Source organism: Eleutherodactylus coqui, chromosome 6, assembly GCF_035609145.1.
Source record: "Eleutherodactylus coqui strain aEleCoq1 chromosome 6, aEleCoq1.hap1, whole genome shotgun sequence".
NCBI classification, from domain to species: Eukaryota; Metazoa; Chordata; class Amphibia; order Anura; family Eleutherodactylidae; genus Eleutherodactylus; species Eleutherodactylus coqui.
The window spans coordinates 237,831,029-237,853,455 of NC_089842.1; the positions used below are offsets into that span (position 1 = coordinate 237,831,029).

The 22,427-nt window shown below is 41.0% G+C and overlaps 1 protein-coding gene across 1 annotated transcript; it reads right to left on the minus strand.

Annotated features, from left to right (window-relative positions):
• Nucleotides 1-440: 440 nt before the first annotated feature.
• LOC136631643 (immunoglobulin lambda-1 light chain-like) lies at nucleotides 441-22,038 on the minus strand. Its single transcript, XM_066605928.1, has 6 exons — nucleotides 21,937-22,038; nucleotides 18,388-18,699; nucleotides 16,376-16,696; nucleotides 14,088-14,210; nucleotides 12,290-12,324; nucleotides 441-631 (listed from the first exon to the last, which is right to left on the minus strand). Exons 1-6 carry the CDS (start codon nucleotides 21,968-21,970, stop codon nucleotides 575-577), a joined length of 882 nt encoding a protein of 293 aa, XP_066462025.1. The 5' UTR covers nucleotides 21,971-22,038; the 3' UTR covers nucleotides 441-574.
• Between the last annotated feature and the right edge of the window lie 389 nt (nucleotides 22,039-22,427).

Genomic DNA, 22,427 nt, shown 5'->3' on the forward strand with positions numbered 1-22,427 from the left:
TCCGTGAGATTTCTGTCCCATGTGAACCCAGCCTTAGGGTGCATTCACACGAACATATATCGGCTCGGTTTTCACGCCGAGCCGATATACGTTGTCCTCGTGTGCAGGGGGGGAGCCTGGAAGAGCCAGGAGCAGGAACTGAGCTCCCGCCCCCTCTCTGCCTCCTCTCCGTCCCTCTGCACTATTTGCAATGCAAGGAGGCGGGCGGGGCTAAGTTCCGAGAATTAGCCCCGCCCCCATCCCGCGTCTCCCCATTTCAAATAGTGCAGAGGGGCGGAGAGGAGGCAGAGAGGAGGCGGGAGCTCAGTTCCTGCTCCTGGCTCTTCCATCCCCCCCCTCCTGCAGAGAGAGACAACGTATATCGGCTCGGCGTGAAAACTGAGCCGATATACATTCATGTAAATGCAGCTTTAGGCTGAAAAAAAACATTTGTCCATCTAGTTCAGCCTATCACCCCTCCCCCCGTGTTGATCCAGAGGAAGATAGATGTTTATCATAAAGCTCTTTTACTTCAAGGAACCCTTATTTCCACATTTTTTCTCTAGACGTTGGTGGAGAATGACGAGGATTTCATTCATCTTCTGCTGCAGGTCTGGGAGTGGATCTTCAGTTCCGTATAAACCATATTATCCTACAAAGAAAAATAAGACAATGGATAATTTTACCATAATATCGTTATCAGGGTGATCTTTTCTAGGCTGATGGTTCCACCATATTCTACTTCCTTTTGAAACATTTATGACTGACCAGGCAGTCGATCAGAGAACCTACTCTCTACATAAGCTATTGGTTTTAGGGATGTAGGAGGCTGTAGGAGAATCAGGCTTGACCTAAGTCAACCATGTTGTCCTCAGACAGTTGTCTTTACTAGTAGATTGTAGCTGAACAGACTAACTCACATGATACTTTATTGGTCGGGATCAGGTGCAGATATGTGTGTGCATGACTATTTTACTATGCATATCTTAGTTAGAGGTGACTTAGAACCCTTTTACCCAGAACAAATGCCCGACAGGTTGTCCCAGCAATACTCGCTCCTGTGCTTTTACACAGGAATGATCATCACTCAGTGAATGGAGGTGGAGAGGGCTGGGGATTGTTCCAGCCATTCACAGTAACCAGACAGTCATTCATAGATGCATGACTGCCTGCTAACACGGGCCGATCTGTCGGGCGGAAACTGAATGAAGTGTGATTGTTCCCATGAGTAAGAGAAACCAAGTAATCTTGTAGATATGATACCTTTTAATGGCTAACAAAAATGCATGATGATATAGCGAGCTTTCAAACCTACTTAGAGCTCTTCTTCAGGTATAAGATTTCACATTCCTTGTCACTTGACTAATTATTTACTGCTATGCTGACCCCTCCCTGGTATTTATCTAGGTGCTATTAATCACAACCTCTGTGCCCTCTCATCCTGTCTCTGGTTTTTATCTAGTGTAAATTAAATTCACCATGTCCATACCCTCCCATGTGATCATGTTATATGTTTTAATATAAATACTGTAGTTTTGTTCTATTATGCCTGAATAAGAGCGCTACGTAGGTTGGAAAGCTCGCTAGAACATCATGTATTTTTGATGGCCATTAAAAGCTATCATATCTACAAGATTACTTGGTTTCTCTCACTGAGAACAATCACACTTTGCTTTACTGGCTAACACAGTACTGAACTCTTTTTGAAACTGAATGATGAAGACAAATGATTGACTTATTGTTCGTCAATTAGTTGTGCATGTATTTACATCAAACAATAATAATTCAGGTTCTCACTGATCATGGGAATCTGAACAATTATTGTCCCGTGTCACATCACCCTTAGACCCATGTCTCCTTTGTAATAACTTGACATCTTTATGTCTTCTCGTTGGCAGCCTGAATATAATATGTTATATCCGTTTTCTCGTATGCGACTGTTAGCCCCTAGTCGGCGTCAGCTGTGGTATTGTTCGGCTTAGGCCTCATCATTGTACAAACATATATTTAAGCTATTTCAATAGATTTAGAGCTTCTGCACAGGCTGACAAAGGAAGGACTTGACAGCGATTAAAGGGGTTCATTGTTCTAATTCTAGGCACCCACAAAACCGAGGGGCTTATTTAAGAAACCTTTTCTGCCAGAATTGTGGCGTTATTTGTGCCAAAGTGAAACTTAGTATTAATAGCATAGGTAATGATTTGGTGCATTTTATGGCGCTTCCCAACCATTTTGGTGTATCTCAGAATTTTTGGCACTCGCATTTCTCATTCTTGCATAAACTTTTCAAACATTTTAGTGAAATAACCTCCTTTATACAACTGTGAATCCAGAGGCTCAGGTGTAAAACGTCACCTCAGCACGCACTGTAAAGGTATATTTTGAGCGCAGTCAAGAAAGCTGTTTTTTTGGTGCATCTCTGTGGAATTTGATGCATCTAAGCATCTCATGATTTTTGGCGTTTGCATTGCTCTTGCTTGCACAAACTCTTCAAACAATTTTATTATTTGGCTATTTGTATAATTTTAGTGGGATAATATCCTCTATACGACTTCTAATCCTGACGCTCAGTCACGCTGTGCAAAAATCAGTAAATGAGATCAAACAAATTCCCATTTTGGCATATCTACGTGATTTTTGCAGCATTCAGCCTACATTGTGGCACATCTCCACTGTTGACTATTTCCTGGCTTGTGTTGTCTCTATTGTAAACTCTGTAAATTTTTCAAGCATTTTGCAAATTTTTACAGCATCTACTAATTTTCCAGCTCTTTCAATTAATTACCATATTTACATAAATGTGGTGCAGATTACACCTGTCGGGAATTTGTATAAACCAGCACAAATTATGCCTTTATTGATGTAAATTTCCATGTAGAGATGGGGGTATAAAATATATGTAATCTCTATGTGATCCAACTACTTGCTGTTTGACCTCTGCTCTGCAAGACCCTAAAGACTCCGCACCCCGTCATGCTGTGCGCCTCATCTTCAAGAATAAGTGCTCTTTGCTCTGAAGGGACTTGTTCTCTGAATCGGTGATTTCCAACAGAGGGATCATTGTTAGGCATCGCCAATATTTGGATTAGAGATGGACAGATTGTAATCTGCACACTTGGATAAATCTTCATTGGGCCGTGGCTCAAATTTGGTTACATTTTCAGATATAAGTAAGAACCAGAAATTCAAAAACTTAAATTAAATCCTGGTCAGTGCTCACCTCAAAGGGATGGGGCTTCCAAAAACATTTCTCACTTAATACACATTTTTACTGATCTTGCTAATAGGCTTTTAAACCTGCTCATACATCTTTTTAAGTTAGTGGCTTGGTTGCCTACTGACAGCCCGGCTCCTGCTCTAAGGGCCAGGAATGGGGAAACCTCAGATCCTGGCAGTTTAACCTCTTACATGCCACAATCCAAAGCAACTGCAGCATGTAAGCAGATTGCAGGGGTTGGGCTTCTTTCTGTTACCCTTTGGCACCCTGCACTGCAATTTCAGGGTACCAATTGATTCCCATGGATGCTGGAAGCCTGACAGAGGCCTTCATGTCTGCCATACAACACAGGCCATTAGACCTTGTCTCCACCAGAATCTATTAGGCTGATGTCATAGGCTGAGTAGACTGCACTACATAAGTAATGCAGTGTATTACACTAGCGATCGCATCTTCAAGTCCCCTTCAGGGACTAAAAAATAGCATTAAAAAAGTTAAATAACATTTAATTTAAAGAATGGAAAATATAGTTAATAAAATAAACATTTTTCCACACAAAACACATTTTAAATAGATAAAAAACCCAAATATGTTTTAAAAAGCAGCACGAAATGGGTGTTACTGCATTTGTAACAACCCAGATAATGAAAATTATTAGAGATGAGCGAGCATACTCGTCCGAGCATGATGCTCGTTCGAGTATTAGGGTGCTCGAGATGCTTGTTACTCGAGACGAGCACCACGCGGTACTCGTCTCGATTAAACGAGCACTGACCATTGAATTCAATGGAGCCGGCAATACAGCCGGCTCCACTGAAAGCAATGGGATGCCGGCGAGCGCGGGATGAATTGTCGGGAAGGGCTTAAAAATATAAGCCCTTACCTGAAAATCATCCTAAAATGTGTAAAAAGTAAAAAAAAAAATATACTCACCTTGTCCCAGCAGAACGATGTTAGCCCATTGAATTCAATGGAGCTGGCAATACAGCCGGCTCCATTGAAAGCAATGGGCTGCCGGCGATCGCGGGATGAATTGTCGGGAAGGGCTTAAATATATAAGCCCTTCCCTGCAATTCATCCAGAAATGTGTAAAAATAAAAAAAATATATATACTCGCCTTGTCCCGGCAGACGGAGTTCAGCGCGGCTGGCCTGCAGTGGGTGTGAAGGGGGTGTGAGTCAGACATGCCCCTGATTGGCTCAGCGCTGAGCCAATCAGAGGCAGATCTCACTCACACCCATTCATGAATTCATGAATGGGTGAGTGAGTGTTGCCTCTGATTGGCTCAGTGCAGCTCTCAGCTGAATGACAGCAGTTCAGCACCACAGTGCAGGGGACACCAGGAGAAGACACGGCTGTGCCCCGGCAGCTGAAGGGAGGTGAGTATCGATTTTTTTTGTTTTTTAAATCACTTTTAATTCATTTCCAGGGAATGGCTTATATGTAAAGCCCTTCCCTGAAAAAGAATTCAGGTGTGCCAGCAGACCATTGTCTTCAATGGAGTTGCCGGCAGCAGCAGCGGCTCCATTGAAGAGAATGCCTGCATTTTTATTCTTTTTTACACTAAAATCTTTCTTTTTCAGATAAGGGCTTATATTTTTAAGCCCTTCCCGAAAATTCATCCCGCGCTCGCCGGCAGCCCATTGCTTTCAATGGAGCCGGCTGTATTGCCGGCTCCATTGAATTCAATGGGCTAACATCGCTCTTCTCTGCCACAGCTGTTAGAGCTGTGGAAGAGGAGAACGATTGTTATGCTGACAGTGGGGGGGGGGGGGGTCTCACTGTTGCCACTATTGTGGCTTAATAGTGAGACCTCGGAGCCCGAAATGCAGCCCTGCATGTTGCTCCTCGCCTGCCCTATCCATTTCTGTGTTTTTTACATGACTTTGGTGATTTGCTAAGATTTTCACAAATGAAAACCTTAGCGGAGCACCAGTCATATACAAAAAATGCTTGAGTCGCCCATTGACTTTAATGGGGTTTGTTACTCGAAACGAACTCTCGAGCATCACTGAAAGTTCGACTCGAATAACGAGCACCCGAGCATTTTGGTGCTCGCTCATCTCTATTTAATATGTATTGTGCGTGGTGAATGCCGTAAAAATAATTTTAAAAAGGAATGCCAGAATTGCTAATTTTCTTTTGTTCGCCTCCTAAAAATGCAATAAAAAGCAATCCAAAAGTGACATGATACCAATAACAACTACACCTCTTCTTACAAAAAACAAGCCCTCACAGAGCTTTGATACCAGAAAAATAAAAATATTATTGGTCTTGCGGTGATGCAGATCCAATTGTTTTTCTTCAAAAATGTGTTTTTATTGTGCTAAAGTAGTAAAAATAAAATTCTATAAACCTGGTATCATAAAAATCTGAATAAGAAAGCTATTTTTTTATTTTATGGTAAACACTGTCAAAAAGAAGGTCTAAAAACTATGGAAGAATTTCTGGATGTTTTTTCCATCTCCCTTCCCCCAAAGAAAAAGTAATTAAAGTTCTATAATAGAGATGAGCGAGCGTACTCGTCCACACCCCTTTTTCGCCCGAGTACCGCGATTTTCGAGTACTTCCTTACTCGGGTGAAAAGATTCGGGGGGCGCCGTGGGTGAGTGGGGGGTTGCAGCGGGGAGTGGGGGGGAGAGGAAGAGAGAGAGGGCTCCCCCCTGTTCCCCGCTGCTACCCCCCGCTCCGCCACGCCTCCCCCGCCCCCCCCCCCGGCGCCCCCCGAATCTTTTCACCCGAGTACTGAAGTACTCGAAAATAGCGGTGCTCGATCGAGTAATTACTCGAAACGAGTACGTTCGCTCATCTCTATTCTTTAACCTATATATGTATCCCAGAGTGGAGGCTATTAAAATATGCAACATAGCCATATGAGGGCTTGCTTTTTGTGGGACATGTCAATGAGTCATGGAAAGAAGCATTGGTCACGCGAAGCAGTGGCATCTGCCTATCAATGGGGACGATCGTAAGTAATTTGTCTTCTGGAAACTGGAAAACACCTTCATAGATGTAGCAAGAGAAGGAAATGTTCACCAGCATTGCTTTTATTCATCCCAAGACATAGATGTACAAACAAAAGGTACGGCAGCGACGTTTCAATACCTGCTGGGATCTTTGTCAAACTAACTGTAAGCTATACAAGAGCACATTAAATCATCCACTACATAAAACCACACCCACCTCAGTAGCCAATCCCATGGTCACCATCGTTGTGTAACACCTGTCAGGTAAATGGGGTGCTTACCTGGCACACCTCAAAAGCTGGGCAAACCTCATGAGATGGCATCTATGGGAGCCCACTGCGCATGCAAGCGGAGATCATGTGCATGCACTGGATGATTCCATGGTTACCTGACAAGCATCATTCCATAGTCATCAGACCAGCATATCACGCTGCGCATGTCAGGGGGTGTGGCCAACCATGTGATATATCACAACACGCCAATAATACACGCTTGCACAGAAACCCTCAGTCCTACACCTGAACAACGTCAAGTCTTCTATAGCCTACTGGGCATGTCTAGGAACCGGCCCTATCCACCTTGAATGACGGATTACAACATAAAAACGCATACATGGAGTGCCCTCGTTCCACATTTTGTTAATTAGCAAAGTAACTGCATACCAAACAGGGTATTTGTGACTGGTGCTAAAAAGGCACCAATTACGTAGTCTCTTAATATATTGTAACCGTTAATGTTCTCCATGGATTCAATCTCAAGGAAGGTCTCTCTGAGATGCTACACCTTAGTAACTATGAACAATAAATAGGAATCAGGATCAACATATGGTCCAATAGGGAGTCCTCATAGCATCAACACATGTGGGCAACCCCTACCTACCAAAATGGATATCCATATCAAAGGCTACAGTCCTAAAAGCATATTACTGTTTGTATCCATAAATTAATAATACAGAAAGTGCATTAATCATATTAGTTTATTGGACTCAAACACAAATAATTAAACAACTCAACCAGAATTGTAAAAGAAGCATTTTTTGTACCAAAAGATATGGATGATCACCACCCTCATCTTTCATGGAGTTAAATATGCCAAAAATGATCTTGTATATTATGAAGATTGCCAGTAAGACAGAATGGAACAAAAACATCTCTTGATGTCATTCGTAGGCTTCCTATGTCACATGTCACTCGGATGTCTCTTAACGGTGCCAGGGAGTTCCTCACATAAGAAATGCACCCCATTGATCTATGAAGGTAAAAATAAGAGTCAAGACACAACTCAAATTGTCATAGCACCATACAAAACAGGTAGTCTACTGAGGTGGTCACATTAAAATCCATAATATCACAAAATGAGTGCAATAGATGAAATGATTAAAAAGAGGACGCTGGAAAAAAGGTGTTAATTAGATAAATGGAGTAACCGCAAATTCTAGATTTAACCCGTGAGGGCTGAGGGTATCGAGATCGAATATCCATTTAAGTTCTTTCTTCTTTAACACTTTCTCACAATCACCTCCCCTCACAGACTTACACACCTGATCTATAACACAAATTATTTGTTGACTTACAGTGTGGTCCATCAATGCAAAATGCTTAGGAACGGGTAAATCTACTTGTTTCATCCGAATAATACTTTTATGGGTGGTCAAACGCGTTCTCACCTCATTCGTGGTCTCACCTATGTATAAGAGGCCACAAGGGCATGAGATTGCATAAAACACATATGAAGATCTTCAAGTAAACCCATGTCTAAGCTTATATTTTTTACCTGTTCGGGGGTGACTAAAAGTGTCACCCTGAAGGAGATTGTTGCAACATGGGCAGTTGCCACACGGGAAATTACCATTTTTGGGAGAAACAAGGTAAGATTGACCCGATTCACCAGATGTTTTCATATACGCTCGCACCAATTCATCTTTTAAGTTGGGAGCTCTCCTGTATGACATGAAAGATGGTGAAGATAATTCTGCAATCTGTGGGTGAGTACTGGACAGTATGTTCCAATGTCTCATCAAGATCTTCGAAACTGACTTACTGTTAGGGCCATAGACTAAAACAAAAGGAATTCTTGATTCATCTTTCGATTACTCTTTAGGAGTAAGCAATTCCACACGTGGAATCAACTTGGCCTTAGCTGCAGATTTACTAACCAAATCATATGGACAGCCCCTACTAATGAATCTTCAACACATTTCATTCGAGGGATTACTGAACAGGGAGTCACTTCCGGTGATGATAGGCCTACCAGAGGGTTGGCGAGGCTCTTATGAATTTTTGGCAATATGTAAATGCATGGAGCAATAGGATAGAGAATGAACAGATATTCAGACAAAGCACGGTCAATTATGCCTTCCATCTGAGCCTCGTCAGAATATCTGTTCACTCCCTATCCTATTGTTTCATGCATTTACATATTGCCAAAAATGCATAAGAGCCTCGCCAACCCTCCGGGTAGGCCTATCATCTCCAGAAGTGGCTCCCTGTTCAGTAATCCCTCACGATTTTTAGACCGCATATTATGTCGATTCGCACAAAGTGAGGAGTCTTACATTAGGGATACAAGTGATTTCCTTTGCAAAATTCATCTGTTGGTAGTCCCTGTTGAGACCCTTCTGGTGACTCTTGACGTTGTTTTGCTCTACACCAATATCACAAATGTGAGAGGTGTGGATGCAATTCAGGACAAGCTTCTCTCCACCATTGTGGTCTAATGGGAAGATCCAATTCATATTAGACCTACTAGAATTCTTCCTGACCAACAACTTTTTCATCCATGGTGACAATTTCTTCCAGCAACTGTGTGGGACCAAAATGAGGTGAAATGTGGCCTCTACATATGCTAATGTATATATGGACTTGGTGGAAAGAAGATTTATCTATACCTCTCCATCCTGGGCTCATGTCCTGGGATGGAGGAGGTTTATTGATGATATATCCATGCTGTGGAGCGGTTCAGCGCAGAAGGTGATTGATTTTCACCATAAGATCAATAACATTTTCCCTGACCTTAAGTTCAAATTAAATTACTCCAACTCTGACATCCAATTTTTGGACATCTGCGTTAGTATCAGTGGACATAATCTTTGCATGGATTTTTTTTTTCCAAACCGACAGATAGAAACAACCTCTTAAGGTATGACAGTTGCCATCCATGGAAGATGATTGAATCTCTTCCGATTAGTCAACTGTTATGGGTCTGTCGCATCACTGATGTTGAAAAAGTTGATGTTAGACTGGATGAAATGTGTTGAAGATTCATTAGTAGGGGCTATCCATATGATTTGGTTAGTAAATCCGCAGCTAAGGTCAAGTTGATTCCACGTGTGGAATTGCTTACTCCTAAAGAGCAATCGAAAGATGAATCAAGAATTCCTTTTGTTTCAGTCTATGGCCCTAACAGTAAATCAGTTTCGAAGATCTTGATGAGACATTGGCACATACTGTCCACTACTCACCCACAGATTGCAGAACTATCTTCACTACCTTTGATGTCATACAGAAGAGCTCCCAACTTAAGGGATGAATTGGTACGAGCATATAGGAAAACATCTGGTGAATCGGTTGGTCTATGCGATTTCATGCCCTTGTGACCTCCTATACATAGGTGAGACCACAAATGAGATGAGAACACGTATGACCACCCATAAAAGTACTATTCGGATTAAAAAAGTAGATTTACCCGTTCCTAAGCATTTTGCATTGATGGGCCACACTGTAAGTCAACAAGAATTTTGTGTTATAGATCAGGTGTGTAAGTCTGTGAGGGGAGGTGATTGTGAGGAATTGTTAAAGAAGAAAACTGAAATGGATATTCGATCTCGATACCCTCAGCCCTCACGGGTTAAATCTAGAATATGCGGTTACTCCGTTTATCTAATTAACACCTTTTTTCCGGCATCCTCTTTTTAATGTTTTTATCTATTGCAAAAATTTTTTGATATTGTTGTTTTTAATGTGACCACCTCAGTAGACCACCTGTTTTGCATGGTGCTATGACAATTTGAGTTGTGTCTTGACTTGGTGCATTTCTTATGTGAGGAACTCCATGGCACCGTTAAGGGACATCCGGGTGGCATGTGACATAGGAACCCTACGACTAACATCAAGAGATGAATCAATGATATAAAGAGATGTTTTTGTTCCATTCTGTCTTATTGGCAATCTTGATAATATACAAGATCAGTTTTGGCATATTTAACTCCATAAAAGATGAGGGTGGTGATCCTCCATATCTTTTGGTACAAAAAATGCTTCTTTTACAATTCTGGTTGAGCTGTTTAATTATTTGGGTTCGAGTCCAGTAAACTAATATGAATAATGCACTTTCTGTATTATTAATCTATGGATGCAAACAGTAATATGCTTTTAGGACTGTAGCCTTTGATATGGATATCCATTTTGGTAGGTAGGGGTTGCCCACATGTGTTGATGCTATGAGGACTCCCTATTGGACCATATGTTGATCCTGATTCTTATTTATTGTTCATAGTTACTAAGGTGTAGCATCTCAGAGAGACCTTCCTAGAGATTGAATCCATGGAGGACATTAATGGGTACAATATATTATGAGACTACGTATCTGGTGCCTTTTTAGCACCAGTCACAAATACCCAGTTTGGTATGCAGTTACTTTGCTAATTACCAAAATGTGGAATGAGGGCACTCCATGTATGCGTTTTAATGTTGTACTCCATCATTCAAGGTGGATAGGGCCGGTTCCTAGACATGCCCAGTAGACTATAGAAGATTTGACGTTGTTCAGGTGGAGGACTGAGGATTTCTGTGCAAGCGTGTATTATTGGCGTGTTGTGATATATCACATGGTTGGCCACACCCCCTGACATGCGCAGCGTGATATGCTGGTCTGATGACTATCGAATGATGCTTGTCAGGTACCCATTGAATCATCTAGTGCATGCACTGATCAGTAACATGAAGTACTAAATCACATGATCTCCGCTTGTACATTGACATGCGCAGTGGGCTCCCGTAGATGCCAACTCATGACGTTTGCCCAGCTTTTGAGGTGTGTCAGGTGAACGACTAAGCACCCCATTTACCTGACAGGTGTTACGCAATGATGGTGACCACGGGATTGGCTACTGAGGTGGGTGTGGTTTTATGTGGTGGATGATTTAATGTGCTCTTGTATAGCGTACAGTTGGCTTGACAAATCTCCCAGCAGGTATTGAACGTCGCTGCCGTACCTTTGTTTGTACATTTATGTCTTGGGATGAATAAAGGCAGTTCCTTTTTGGACTAAGTAAACTTCTTGGATGCTGGTGAACATCTCCTTCTCTTGCTGTATCTTGTTGAGAGCCAGGACCCAGCTCTGTGTTTCAACGTGCATCCACGCTACCTCCACCATCTGCTATACCCGGGTGAGTGCTGATGTCATCCTGTTTCGTACTCCTTCAGAGATGCACATAGAAGGATGGAGAGGAGAGAGAAAATGAAGTCCCCTTATGTCGCTGCTTAATATCTTCACACTTCTAACCTCCTGGAGAAATTTAGTACTGGTTTGGAGAGGAGATCCCTGCACAGATTCTCACTATCCCACTAATAAAATATGCTGCCAGGCAGGGGCATAGCTGAAGGCTCATGGGGCCGGGTGCAAAAGTTTACCTTGGGCCCCCCCCCCCCCCCAACTTCTCTTAACCCCTTAAGGGCTCCCAGACACTTGTGTTATGTAACCCTGCATTTTTTGTTAACCCCATTGTCAATAGGGCTTTCTAATGTTAAAAAAAGCAACGCAACGCACGGAAAACACAAGTTGCATTGCTTGGAGCTTTTAACATTAGAAAGTCCCATTGACAGTTGCGTTAACAAAAAAGGCAGCATTACAAAAACGCACGTGTGCAGGAGCCCAAACACAGAGGTGAAACTTGAAGTTCCTGGGTCCCAATGCAAAACATGTAACAATGCCCCCAACTGTAATGCTTTATTCATAGTACTGGGCTCCCTATATGGAGAAGAGAGACCTTATGGGCCCCCTAAAGCTCCTGGGCCCGGGGCAACTGCATCCACTGCTCTGCCAAGGGCCCCATAATAACTGCTATCTACCCTTTCCTTATGGAATATACAATTTTCAACCATTTTAGTAAAGCATTATTTTAACTTACAGTTTCATTTCCATTGGATTTATGTGAAATACAATCTGGAAACATAAAACAAAAATAAATTGATGTAAATAATAAGTTATAGTAACATAGTGTGTTAGGGTGAAAAAAACACATATAGCCATCTAGTTCAGCCTATTATCCCCCAATGTTCGTTCCAAGAAAGGCAAAGAAACAAACTGAGGTAGAAGCCAATTCTTCTCATATTATGGAAAAAACAATTCCTTCCCGACTCCAATCTAGCAATCAGAATAATAGCCGGATCACCGACCCTTCTGAAGTAATCAGTGATATAACATGTAATATTGTAACTAGAGATGAGCGAGCACCAAAATGCTCGGGTGCTCGTTACTCGAGTCGAACTTCCCGCGATGCTCGAGGGTTCGTTTCGAGTAACGAACCACATTGAAGTCAATGGGCGACCCGAGCATTTTTGTATATCGCCGATGCTCGCTAAGGTTTTCATTTGTGAAAATCTGGGAAATTCAAGAAAGTGATGGGAACGACACAGCAACGGATAGGGCAGGCGAGGGGCTACATGTTGGGCTGCATCTCAAGTTCCCAGGTCCCACTATTAAGCCACAATAGCGGCAAGAGTGAGACCCTATCCCCCCGCACTGTCAGCATGGCTCCGTCTAATTTCAGCGTCTAATCGCCCGATTAGACGTGCTTGTGCAGAAGGGTCTTCTGCCTTCGGCTCGGTTCAGCAGCAGCTGTGTTCTGGCTCCGCCCCTTCTACGCGTCATCGCATAGCTCCGCCCCCTCACGTGTGCCGATTCCAGCCAATCAGGAGGCTGGAATCGGCACATGTGAGGGGGCGGAGCTACGCGAAGATGCGTAGAAGGGGGCAGAGCCAGAACGCCGCTGCTGCCGGACAGACCCGAAGGCAGAAGACCCTTCTGCACAAGCGCGTCTAATCGGGCGATTAGACGCTGAAATTAGACGGAGCCATGGAGACGGGGACACCAGCGCAGGGAAGGTAAGTGAATAACTTCTGTATGGCTCATATTTAATGCACGATGTATATTACAAAGTGCATTAATATGGCCATACAGAAGTGCTTAACCCCACTTGCTGCCGCGGGACAACCCCTTTAATGGCAAAGATAATGACATAAAAATGGGTTTCCCTATATTTTTCTCACAGAAGTGGGTAGATTTGAGCCTTAAAACGGTTACCTGGCCAGACATAAAAAAATAATAATTAGTCATGTGGGAAAACATACAGCCTTTCTGAGCCCTTTCTGAAAAAATACTGGATGGACAACCCCTTTAAAAGCCAGCGAAACATTTCAAAGATACAATAGGTTATATTCAAGGTGTTTTTCAGGACTAAACTATCGATGAACCATCCTCAGGCTAAGTCCTCAATAGTTGATCGGTGGGGTTTGCTTCTTGGAATTCCAGCCAATCAGCTGTTTGCAAAGGATATAGGCTTTATTTTCAGGCCTGCGATGTTGCATTTATTGGTAACATGGCCTCATGAGAGTGAATGAGACGGAGCTTCAATAACAGACATGCCCCTATGCAATAACCAAAGCTGTGCCTGGAATGGAGTAACGACACAGCGGTACTTATTTGAGTTCTGCTGTTACTTCAGTCATCTGAGCGACAGGGATTCCGAGCGCAGACCCCAGGGATAAACTATGGATGACCAAAACTGAAGATAGGTGATCAATAGTGTAATCTCAAAGGAGCCCTTAAAAAAGATATCATGGTAAGCCATGACTAGGACACCACTGGTACAGTAGGATGGTGTTGGATCTACTGTAGTTCATTCTACTCAACCACTTTATACTCACTTATCCTCTGCAGTTTTCTTGTCTCTGTGTGTTTATAGATGTGATATGTAAGAATGGCTGACACCAGGGCTACTCCACAAATCACTGACATTATCAGCAAAATCCAACATGTAGATGTCCCATCTACAAACATCGAAAGGACATGTTTAGAGAATAAACAATTAATGTACATTATCTCTACTACAGAAACATAAGGGTACAAGGAATCTCAGGAGAGTCCAATGTATTACGGCCCATTTACACGGGAAAAATGTTGGGCAAACGATGCCTGACGCTTGTCTCCGCATGTACTCGCCCCCATGCTCTTGCACAGGAGCCAGTATCATTGGCTCGCAGTGGGGCGGCTGAAGGAGATTTCACTTCTCACTCTTCCCCACCCCTCTCCATTCACTTAACACGGCGGCCATTCAGTACTGAACGGCTGCTATTTACACTCATCGTTCATCATTTGGATTTTATGCAGCTTAAACAATGAGCGACAATCCTGAACGATGAGCGATGAGTGTAAATAGCAGACATTCAGTACTGAATGGCCGCTATGTTAAGTAGATGGAGAGGGGTAGGGGAGAGCGAGGAGTGAAATCTCCTCCAGCCGCCCTGCCCCTCTGTCAGAGAGCCAACGATACTTGCTCCTGTGTAGCAGCATGGGAGCAAGTACATGTGGGGACAAGTGTTGGGCATCGTTTGCCCGACAGTCATCCAGTGTAAATGGGCTTTTATTCTTAAGTTTTCAAAGTTCAATAAACACCTGATAGTTAGCTTGATAAGAGACAGACATATCTAGTTGCGACACCTTTACTTTTGCTACTTATGACATGAAATTTGGCACGACCATTGTGTATGTCATTAATAGCAAAAGTAAAGGCAACTTGATTAGTCAATTCTAAGTGCAAAAGTAAGTGACCGCCTATGTAATGTACCTAATCTAATACTCTGACTTCCCAGTGTCATACAAACGTGAAATTTGGCACAACCAGATTTTCCTCAGTGTACACATATAGAGGTGAAGTGGATTCTCCTCCGTTTACATACCGAGAAAAGAACTCATGTATTGTGGTTTGTTGCTCAGTTTTTCACGCTTAGAATTGAATGGGGGGTCACTTATGTTTGCGCTTTGAATTTAATAATCAAGATGTGACCCCTTTACTTTTCCTAATTATGACCTAAACAATCACCATGCCAAATTTCAAGTTTATTTGATACCGGGAAGTTAGAGAATTAGATTAGGTACATTGCAAATGAGGTCACTTACTTTTGCACTTGACATTGAATAAATAAGTTGTGACCCGTTTACTTTTCCTCTTTAGCACTTAAAAAATACTTGTGCCAAATTCCAAGTTTGCATGACACCATGATGTTAGAGAATTGGATTAGGTACATTACATAGGGGGTCACTTGTTTTTGTGCTTAGGATTAAATCATCAAGTTGTGACCCTTTACGTTTTTTATGTATGACATAAAGAACGGTTGTGCCAAATTTCAAGTTTGTATGATACCGGGAAGTTAGACAATTAGTGAGGAATCACTCACTCAGTCAGTGAGGGCTTTCACAGATAAATAGATAGATAGATAGATAGATAGATAGATAGATAGATAGATATGAGATAGATAGATAGATAGATAGATAGATAGATAGATAGATATGAGATAGATAGATAGATATGAGATAGATAGATGGGAGATAGATAGGAGATAGATAGGTAGGAGATAGATAGGAGATGGATAGATAGATAGATAGATAGATAGATAGATAGATAGATAGATAGATAGATAGATAGATAGATAGATAGATAGATAGATAGGAGATAGATAGAGAGATAGATAGGAGATAGATAGGAGATGGATAGATAGATAGATATGAGATAGATAGATAGATAGATAGATAGATAGATAGATAGATAGGAGATAGATAGATAGGAGATGGATAGATAGATAGATAGATAGATAGATAGATAGATAGATAGATAGATAGATAGATAGATAGATATGAGATAGATAGGAGATAGATAGATAGACAGATAGATAGATAGATATGAGATAGATAGGAGATAGATAGATAGATAGATATGAGATAGATGTGAGATAGATATAGATAGATAGGAGATAGATAGATAGATAGATAGATAGATAGATAGATAGATAGATAGATAGATATGAGATAGATAGATAGATAGATAGATAGATATGAGATAGATAGATAGATAGGAGATAGATAGATAGATAGATATGAGATAGATGTGAGATAGATATAGATAGATAGGAGATAGATAGATAGATAGATATTTTACTTTTTTCTTGTGGGCTGCTTTGTGGTATTTTCCAGTGAACGCTGACAGGGGTGGAGGAATTAAACCATACTTCACAGGTTATTCTCTCTCCATCCTTCAAGATGTCTTTTGAAAGTGAGATTGAATTGACAACGATCCAGGCCCCACTAGGTTTCTTTAAGAAGACCATATTGCCCTTGATGTGTGTTCCAGAGATTTTCCAGATTACATAGATGTGTTGGGGGGCTATATATACTACACAAGCCAATGGAATGGAAAATGGGTGAGTAATGGGCTTACGAGGAGTCAGAAGATGAATGGAGGCATTGAAGGCAGAGATATCTAGAAAATATAGAGTACAAGGAACAAAATGTATTAGCAGAATGCAGTAAAATCACAGTTAACAGCAATAAATGTACAGTAGATTCGGAGGGGCTCAGGAAACCGATTTTATAATGATGCTGGTTGGATGCTAAATGGCAGAACCTGACCACTTAAAGTCAGGTTTAATTGAAATTTATCCTGGGTACTCGGATACCCCCAGGACATTCTTTAAAGCAGGATAGCCCCAGGACATATTGTGTAGCAGAATAGTGTAACAACCAAACTGTTGCAAGAATAATAGATATGAAGCACAATAATTAAAAAGTAGGAACACATCACTAGATGACAGAGGCAGAAGATGATAGCAACCAAATGATGAGGGTAAAAATGATGATGCTGATAGGAGAGACTTGTGCAGATGGTATTGAACAGAAATAACAACCAGAGAAATCCTATTCCTACTACAACCCCTCTACAACTTTACCTAATCTCTCTCTGACACTGACCCTAACAAAAGACACCGCTGTCTCTAAGTTACCTTTAGTTAATTATATTGTTGAAAGCAGACTAGACAGCCTTCAAATGCACCACATTTATCACAGTGACTACTGAATAATAAATCTGTTTAATCTTTAGACTGTCTAGTCTTACTTTATACCACTAATTAATTTGGTTTGTGCCAAAAGTTGAATCAAAATTTGGCAACATTTTTGGCGCAGTTTTTGGTGCATAATGTTGCATTTATGCCATGTTCTCTTGTCATGAAACCAGCTATTGAAAGTGTCTAAAAGATTCTTAAAAAAGCATAAAAAATTTGCTAAAAACTATATAAAACAATTTTCTGATGCGATTTGCACTGGGAGATTGGTGTATTTCCTATAGTAAATCTGCCTCACTATCCCTGAGTATAAGAGAGCCCTAGGACACAGGCAAGAAACCACCCAAACAAGCAAAATTGTGAACCAAGGCTAGGCAGATACAAACAGGGAATTAGATAAGAAAAACCACAAGGCTAGAAAACCAAAACAGAACTAGCACAACCATAGGAACAAAACCCCACAGACTGGAGCAAACAAGACTAGAACAAGATACTAGAACTAAAACAATGAATGCTGGATTAACCTCACATTGTTACTAGTATCACCAGCACCACACTGCAGAAGCCAGAGATACTAAATGGGAGGTTAGCCAGTCAGAACCTCTCTAAACAAGGTCAGCTGATCTACTGCAATGGATTTACTGTGGGAAAAGCTACATAGGAATGGTCTCATAATGGTAGAAGGGATGAGATGACGATTCAGCAGAATTCTAGCTGGTTGCAGCAGTATTGGGGATTGCTTAAAGGAGTCTTCACACCACTAAACTTTAATGGAGTTTTCCCATTGCACAAAGTAATGGTATATCATCAAGAAATGCCACCACTTTATGATTCTAGAGGTAAAACATTACAAAAATATTAGATTGCTTCCAATCATGAAGCATACTGTTGTATGTTTTTGTATTATTCTTCCTGTAACGGTGATCAGTCTGATTTCAATATTTTGAAATACCTCTGACAACACACACACTCTGTACATGATCGTTTTACCTTTCTGTATTCTTAACAAGGTTAAACAATTGTAAAAAAAAATAATGTTTTAAAAATTATTTTTTTAGGTTTAGAAATAAAATATTCAAAATTAAAGTAAAAAATAAAAAAACTTTCTCACCTCCAATGATTAATGTTGTTCCTTTACTGAAGACTTGAGTACTTCCATCAAAAGCTGAGCAGTAATATCTCCCAGAATCCTGAGGTGTAACATTTTCTATGACAAGATGAATATTTGCCTCTGATTGAGAACCAGTTTTTCGTGAAGTATTATCCACCACAGTCCACATGTCATGTCCTTTCCTGCGGTACCACCAGCTTCTGCATTGAGTTTGACAGGATGTATTGGAAAAACAAGTGAGGTTTACTGAGTTACCAGAATCTGCAAAAACAACATCTTCAGGCCGATGAGCTGACAGGCCAGTGATTAAAACTAAAAAAAGCACAAAACAATTGTGTAAAACTTGAAAAACTAGAATTTAAACAGAGCGCAGAAAACCCCCACACCAATGCTGCTGGAGGTCCTAAACAGCACATATACAGAATTACAGTCCTGGCCCTGAACAGTTTCTTCTATAGAATCTAAACTGTCCGGATCTGTCACCGTAATTGAAGAATATTTTTGAAACTTCACAATTTAAGAATCAGAATTAACTGCATAATAAGGAAGTCCGATAAGCCTAACCATACACAGAACTCTTGCGGGAGAGAAAGGGTTGGCGAGGCATGTGCCATGAGTATTGGGTGCCAGGGGGCATCAAGAAGCAATTCTTCCTTTGGCCAGGATATTTAAATAAAGGGATGAACTTGCCACAAATAAGGAAAACATGGCTATGGCTCTTATAATATAGGATAATCAAGGCTTTTCTAGAAGCTCCAGTGTCCCATCAGATGGCACCTTGTTGAAGCTTTTTTTTTGCTCTTACAGCATTGTCTATAAATTGAAAAAAAATCTAAGTGATGTTTTTATAAAAATCTGCAGTTGAGGGATTGGTGGTGTGGGATTTTTTTTTTTTCTGGAGCAAAATTTAGGATTTTTCTCATTCCAAAGATAGAAATAATGAGGTCCGGGGCCGGTGATTCTCTTGGAATTTGTATAATGTGAAACTTTACCAAATATATATACAGTGATATATTTAATAAATATTTTACAAGAAAGGACATAATTGATAATAGGTTAAGTGCCCCCAAAAATCTTTGAGCAGACGTAGTGAAAACAATTATATTCACCTGCTGGGATGAGAGAGTAAATCTTAAAGTGACAGAATTTAGAAGTTAGATGGAATCTATGTATTCATAAAATAAGTACAATAATTAATAAAATTTAATTTCATGATAATTCATGTGAAACTTTTTCTTAATTTTTTCATTTAATTTGTAATAAAAAAATGAATTGAAAAAAGTAATGATTCTAATATGATGGTCCTAATGTAATACAATTAAGGAAAAATTGATTAGAGGTAATTAAATTAAAAAAACTGATCTAACATTCATGTATTACAATCTACCTACATATTTAATTTTTTAATCCGATCATTTTTGATTCAATGATCGCTTGATTTCTATACATTTATACATTTAAAGTATAATATACATAGAACATATCATTATTCCACCCAGACAATACAATCAATCATAATTACATTTAAGCAAATTACAATCACCCCCATCCCAAATAAAAAAAATAAAAAAATATTTAGACACATACCGTATATACCGGCGTATAAGACGACTTTTGAACCCCGAAAAATCTGCTCTGCAGTCGGGGGTCGTCTTATGCGCCGGTAAAACAAAAAAAAAAAAAGTGTAAAAAAAAAAAATTTTATTACTCACCTCCCACGGCGTTCTGTCGCGCTCCGGCAGGATGTCGCTCGCTCCGGCAGGCTGTCGCTCGCTCCTCGTCCCCGCCGCAGCATAGCTTTCTGAATGCGGGGCTTGAAATCCCCGCTTCCAGAAAGCTAATACACACGCCGGCAGCCATGACAGCATTGAATGGCTGTGATTGGCTAAAGCACACGTGGCTTCAGCCAATCACGCTATTCAATGACATCATTGAATGGCTGTGATTGGCTGAAGGCGCACGTGTTAGCAATCACACCCATTCAATGATGTCATTGAATAGTGTGATTGGCTGAAGCCACGTGTGCTTTAGCCAATCACAGCCATTCAATGATGTCATGGCTGCCGGCGTGTGTATTAGCTTTCTGGAAGCGGGGATTTCAAGCCCCACATTCAGAAAGCTATGTTGCGCCGGGGACGAGGAGCGAGCGACAGCCTGCCGGAGCGAGCGACGTCCTGCCGGAGCGCGACAGAACGCCGTGGGAGGTGAGTAATAAAATTTTTTTTTTTTTCTCCACTGAATACCGGCGTATAAGGTGACAGTTGGGGGGTCGTCTTATACGCCCCGTCGCCTTATACGCCGGTATATACGGTACAAAAAAAAAAAAAAAGAAAGAAAAACCTAATGCCCCATTTCCCTGGGACAACTGTTGGCTAAACAATCTGCATGAGCGGGTGACTTCACTGCTAGATCTTGGCGCTTGTGTTCACTTCTCATTAACTTCTCACTCAGTGGATCACATTCTCTGTAAAGCACTGAGCGGGGAGCGTTTAGACTCAGCGTGAAGTCAGTGAACCTGCAATGATTTTTATGCTGGTTGAAAGTGAGCAACAAACAAGAAGTAAACAAGTAGTGTGCGATGGCTTTGCACGATTATTGCACATTTTAATTTGTTTGAACACAATGTTGCGCAGTGATCATCCCGTGCAAATAGCCCTTAACTCTTCTCCATCCTGCGGAATCAGCAATCGTCGTCCGTTCGGATGATCTGCGGTATTCCGCAAATATTACAATGCAGAATCTGAACCATTCACATGAGACCGGCCTAAGGATATAGCCTCTCTTATCTTTGCAGCAAAATCTCCTACTGTTAGTGTTGGGGGGTCAGCTGCATCCAACAGGCAGAAATCAGCTTTTGTGTCTAATAAAATGCACTCTGAATTCCCAGAAGAGTATGCCCATCAGCAGTACCCAGCATACAACTGACAAGATATATTCGCTTTATTACCTCTAGTACCCCATTCCAAAATTCATGCAATTTTACACAATCCCAGACCATATGCATTAAATCTGCGCCATCCAGGCACCAACATTCCACCGTCTGAGTCTGATCTTATACCGATGTTAAACAATTGTAATAGAGTGCAATAAACTACCCGTATTTTTATTTTACCTGCTCTTACCATAGACTTCCAGAAGTTGGATTGGACTTGGAAAAAGATTGTAAAAGATAGAAAAAAAAACTGTTATAGTTATAAGAAGCTGATATTCCCTTTTCCACAGATGTACAAGAGCAAGAGTTACCACATAGAGAATTCTAAAAAAAATTATACTCTTTTACATTGTAATCACATTACATTTTAAGTATCATGATATTACGATGTTTTATGACTTCGGATAGATTATTCATTTTGACAAATCCTCAAATATTAGCGAAAGCAGAAGAAATCCTCTTAAAACACTTCTAGATACAATACTACAAAAAAGTATAAACGTATTCTAAAAACTCCCAAAATTAGCAGCTTTTGTGTATGTTCTGTAGCTGGTGAGGGTTAATATATAAACTCAGCAGAACAAAGAGATTAATGCAATAATTTTGTAAATTCTCACCTTGAATAAGAATGAGCAGTTTTAGGGTAAGCATAGTTCGGAAAATGAGTCTGAGTGTTAGAGCAGATGTCTTGTAGACAGGTTATATGTTGTCAATATTCAGTCTTTTGGTCAGAAAAGTCTCTATATCTGACATTCTGAGCCCTCCTCCTTCCGCTCCTCACTAAGAATAAATCTATAGATAGCCCTGTGTGATGTTATTTTTTTTTAAAGCATCTTTTAACATACTTCTATCAGTCACACCCACATATCATTTCTGGACATGGTAGCTGAGAAAAAGCACGCAAAAATTAACTGAAATCTTCTTGTATTATGTGTGGTGCAAGCAGATTGACTTCTCAGTAGAGATGAGCGAGCGTACTCGGAAAAGCACTACTCGCTCGAGTAATGTGCTTTATCCGAGTATCGCTGTGCTCGTCCCTGAAGATTCGGGTGCCGGCACGGAGCGGGGAGCTGCAGGGGAGAGCGGGGAGGAACGGAGGGGAGATCTT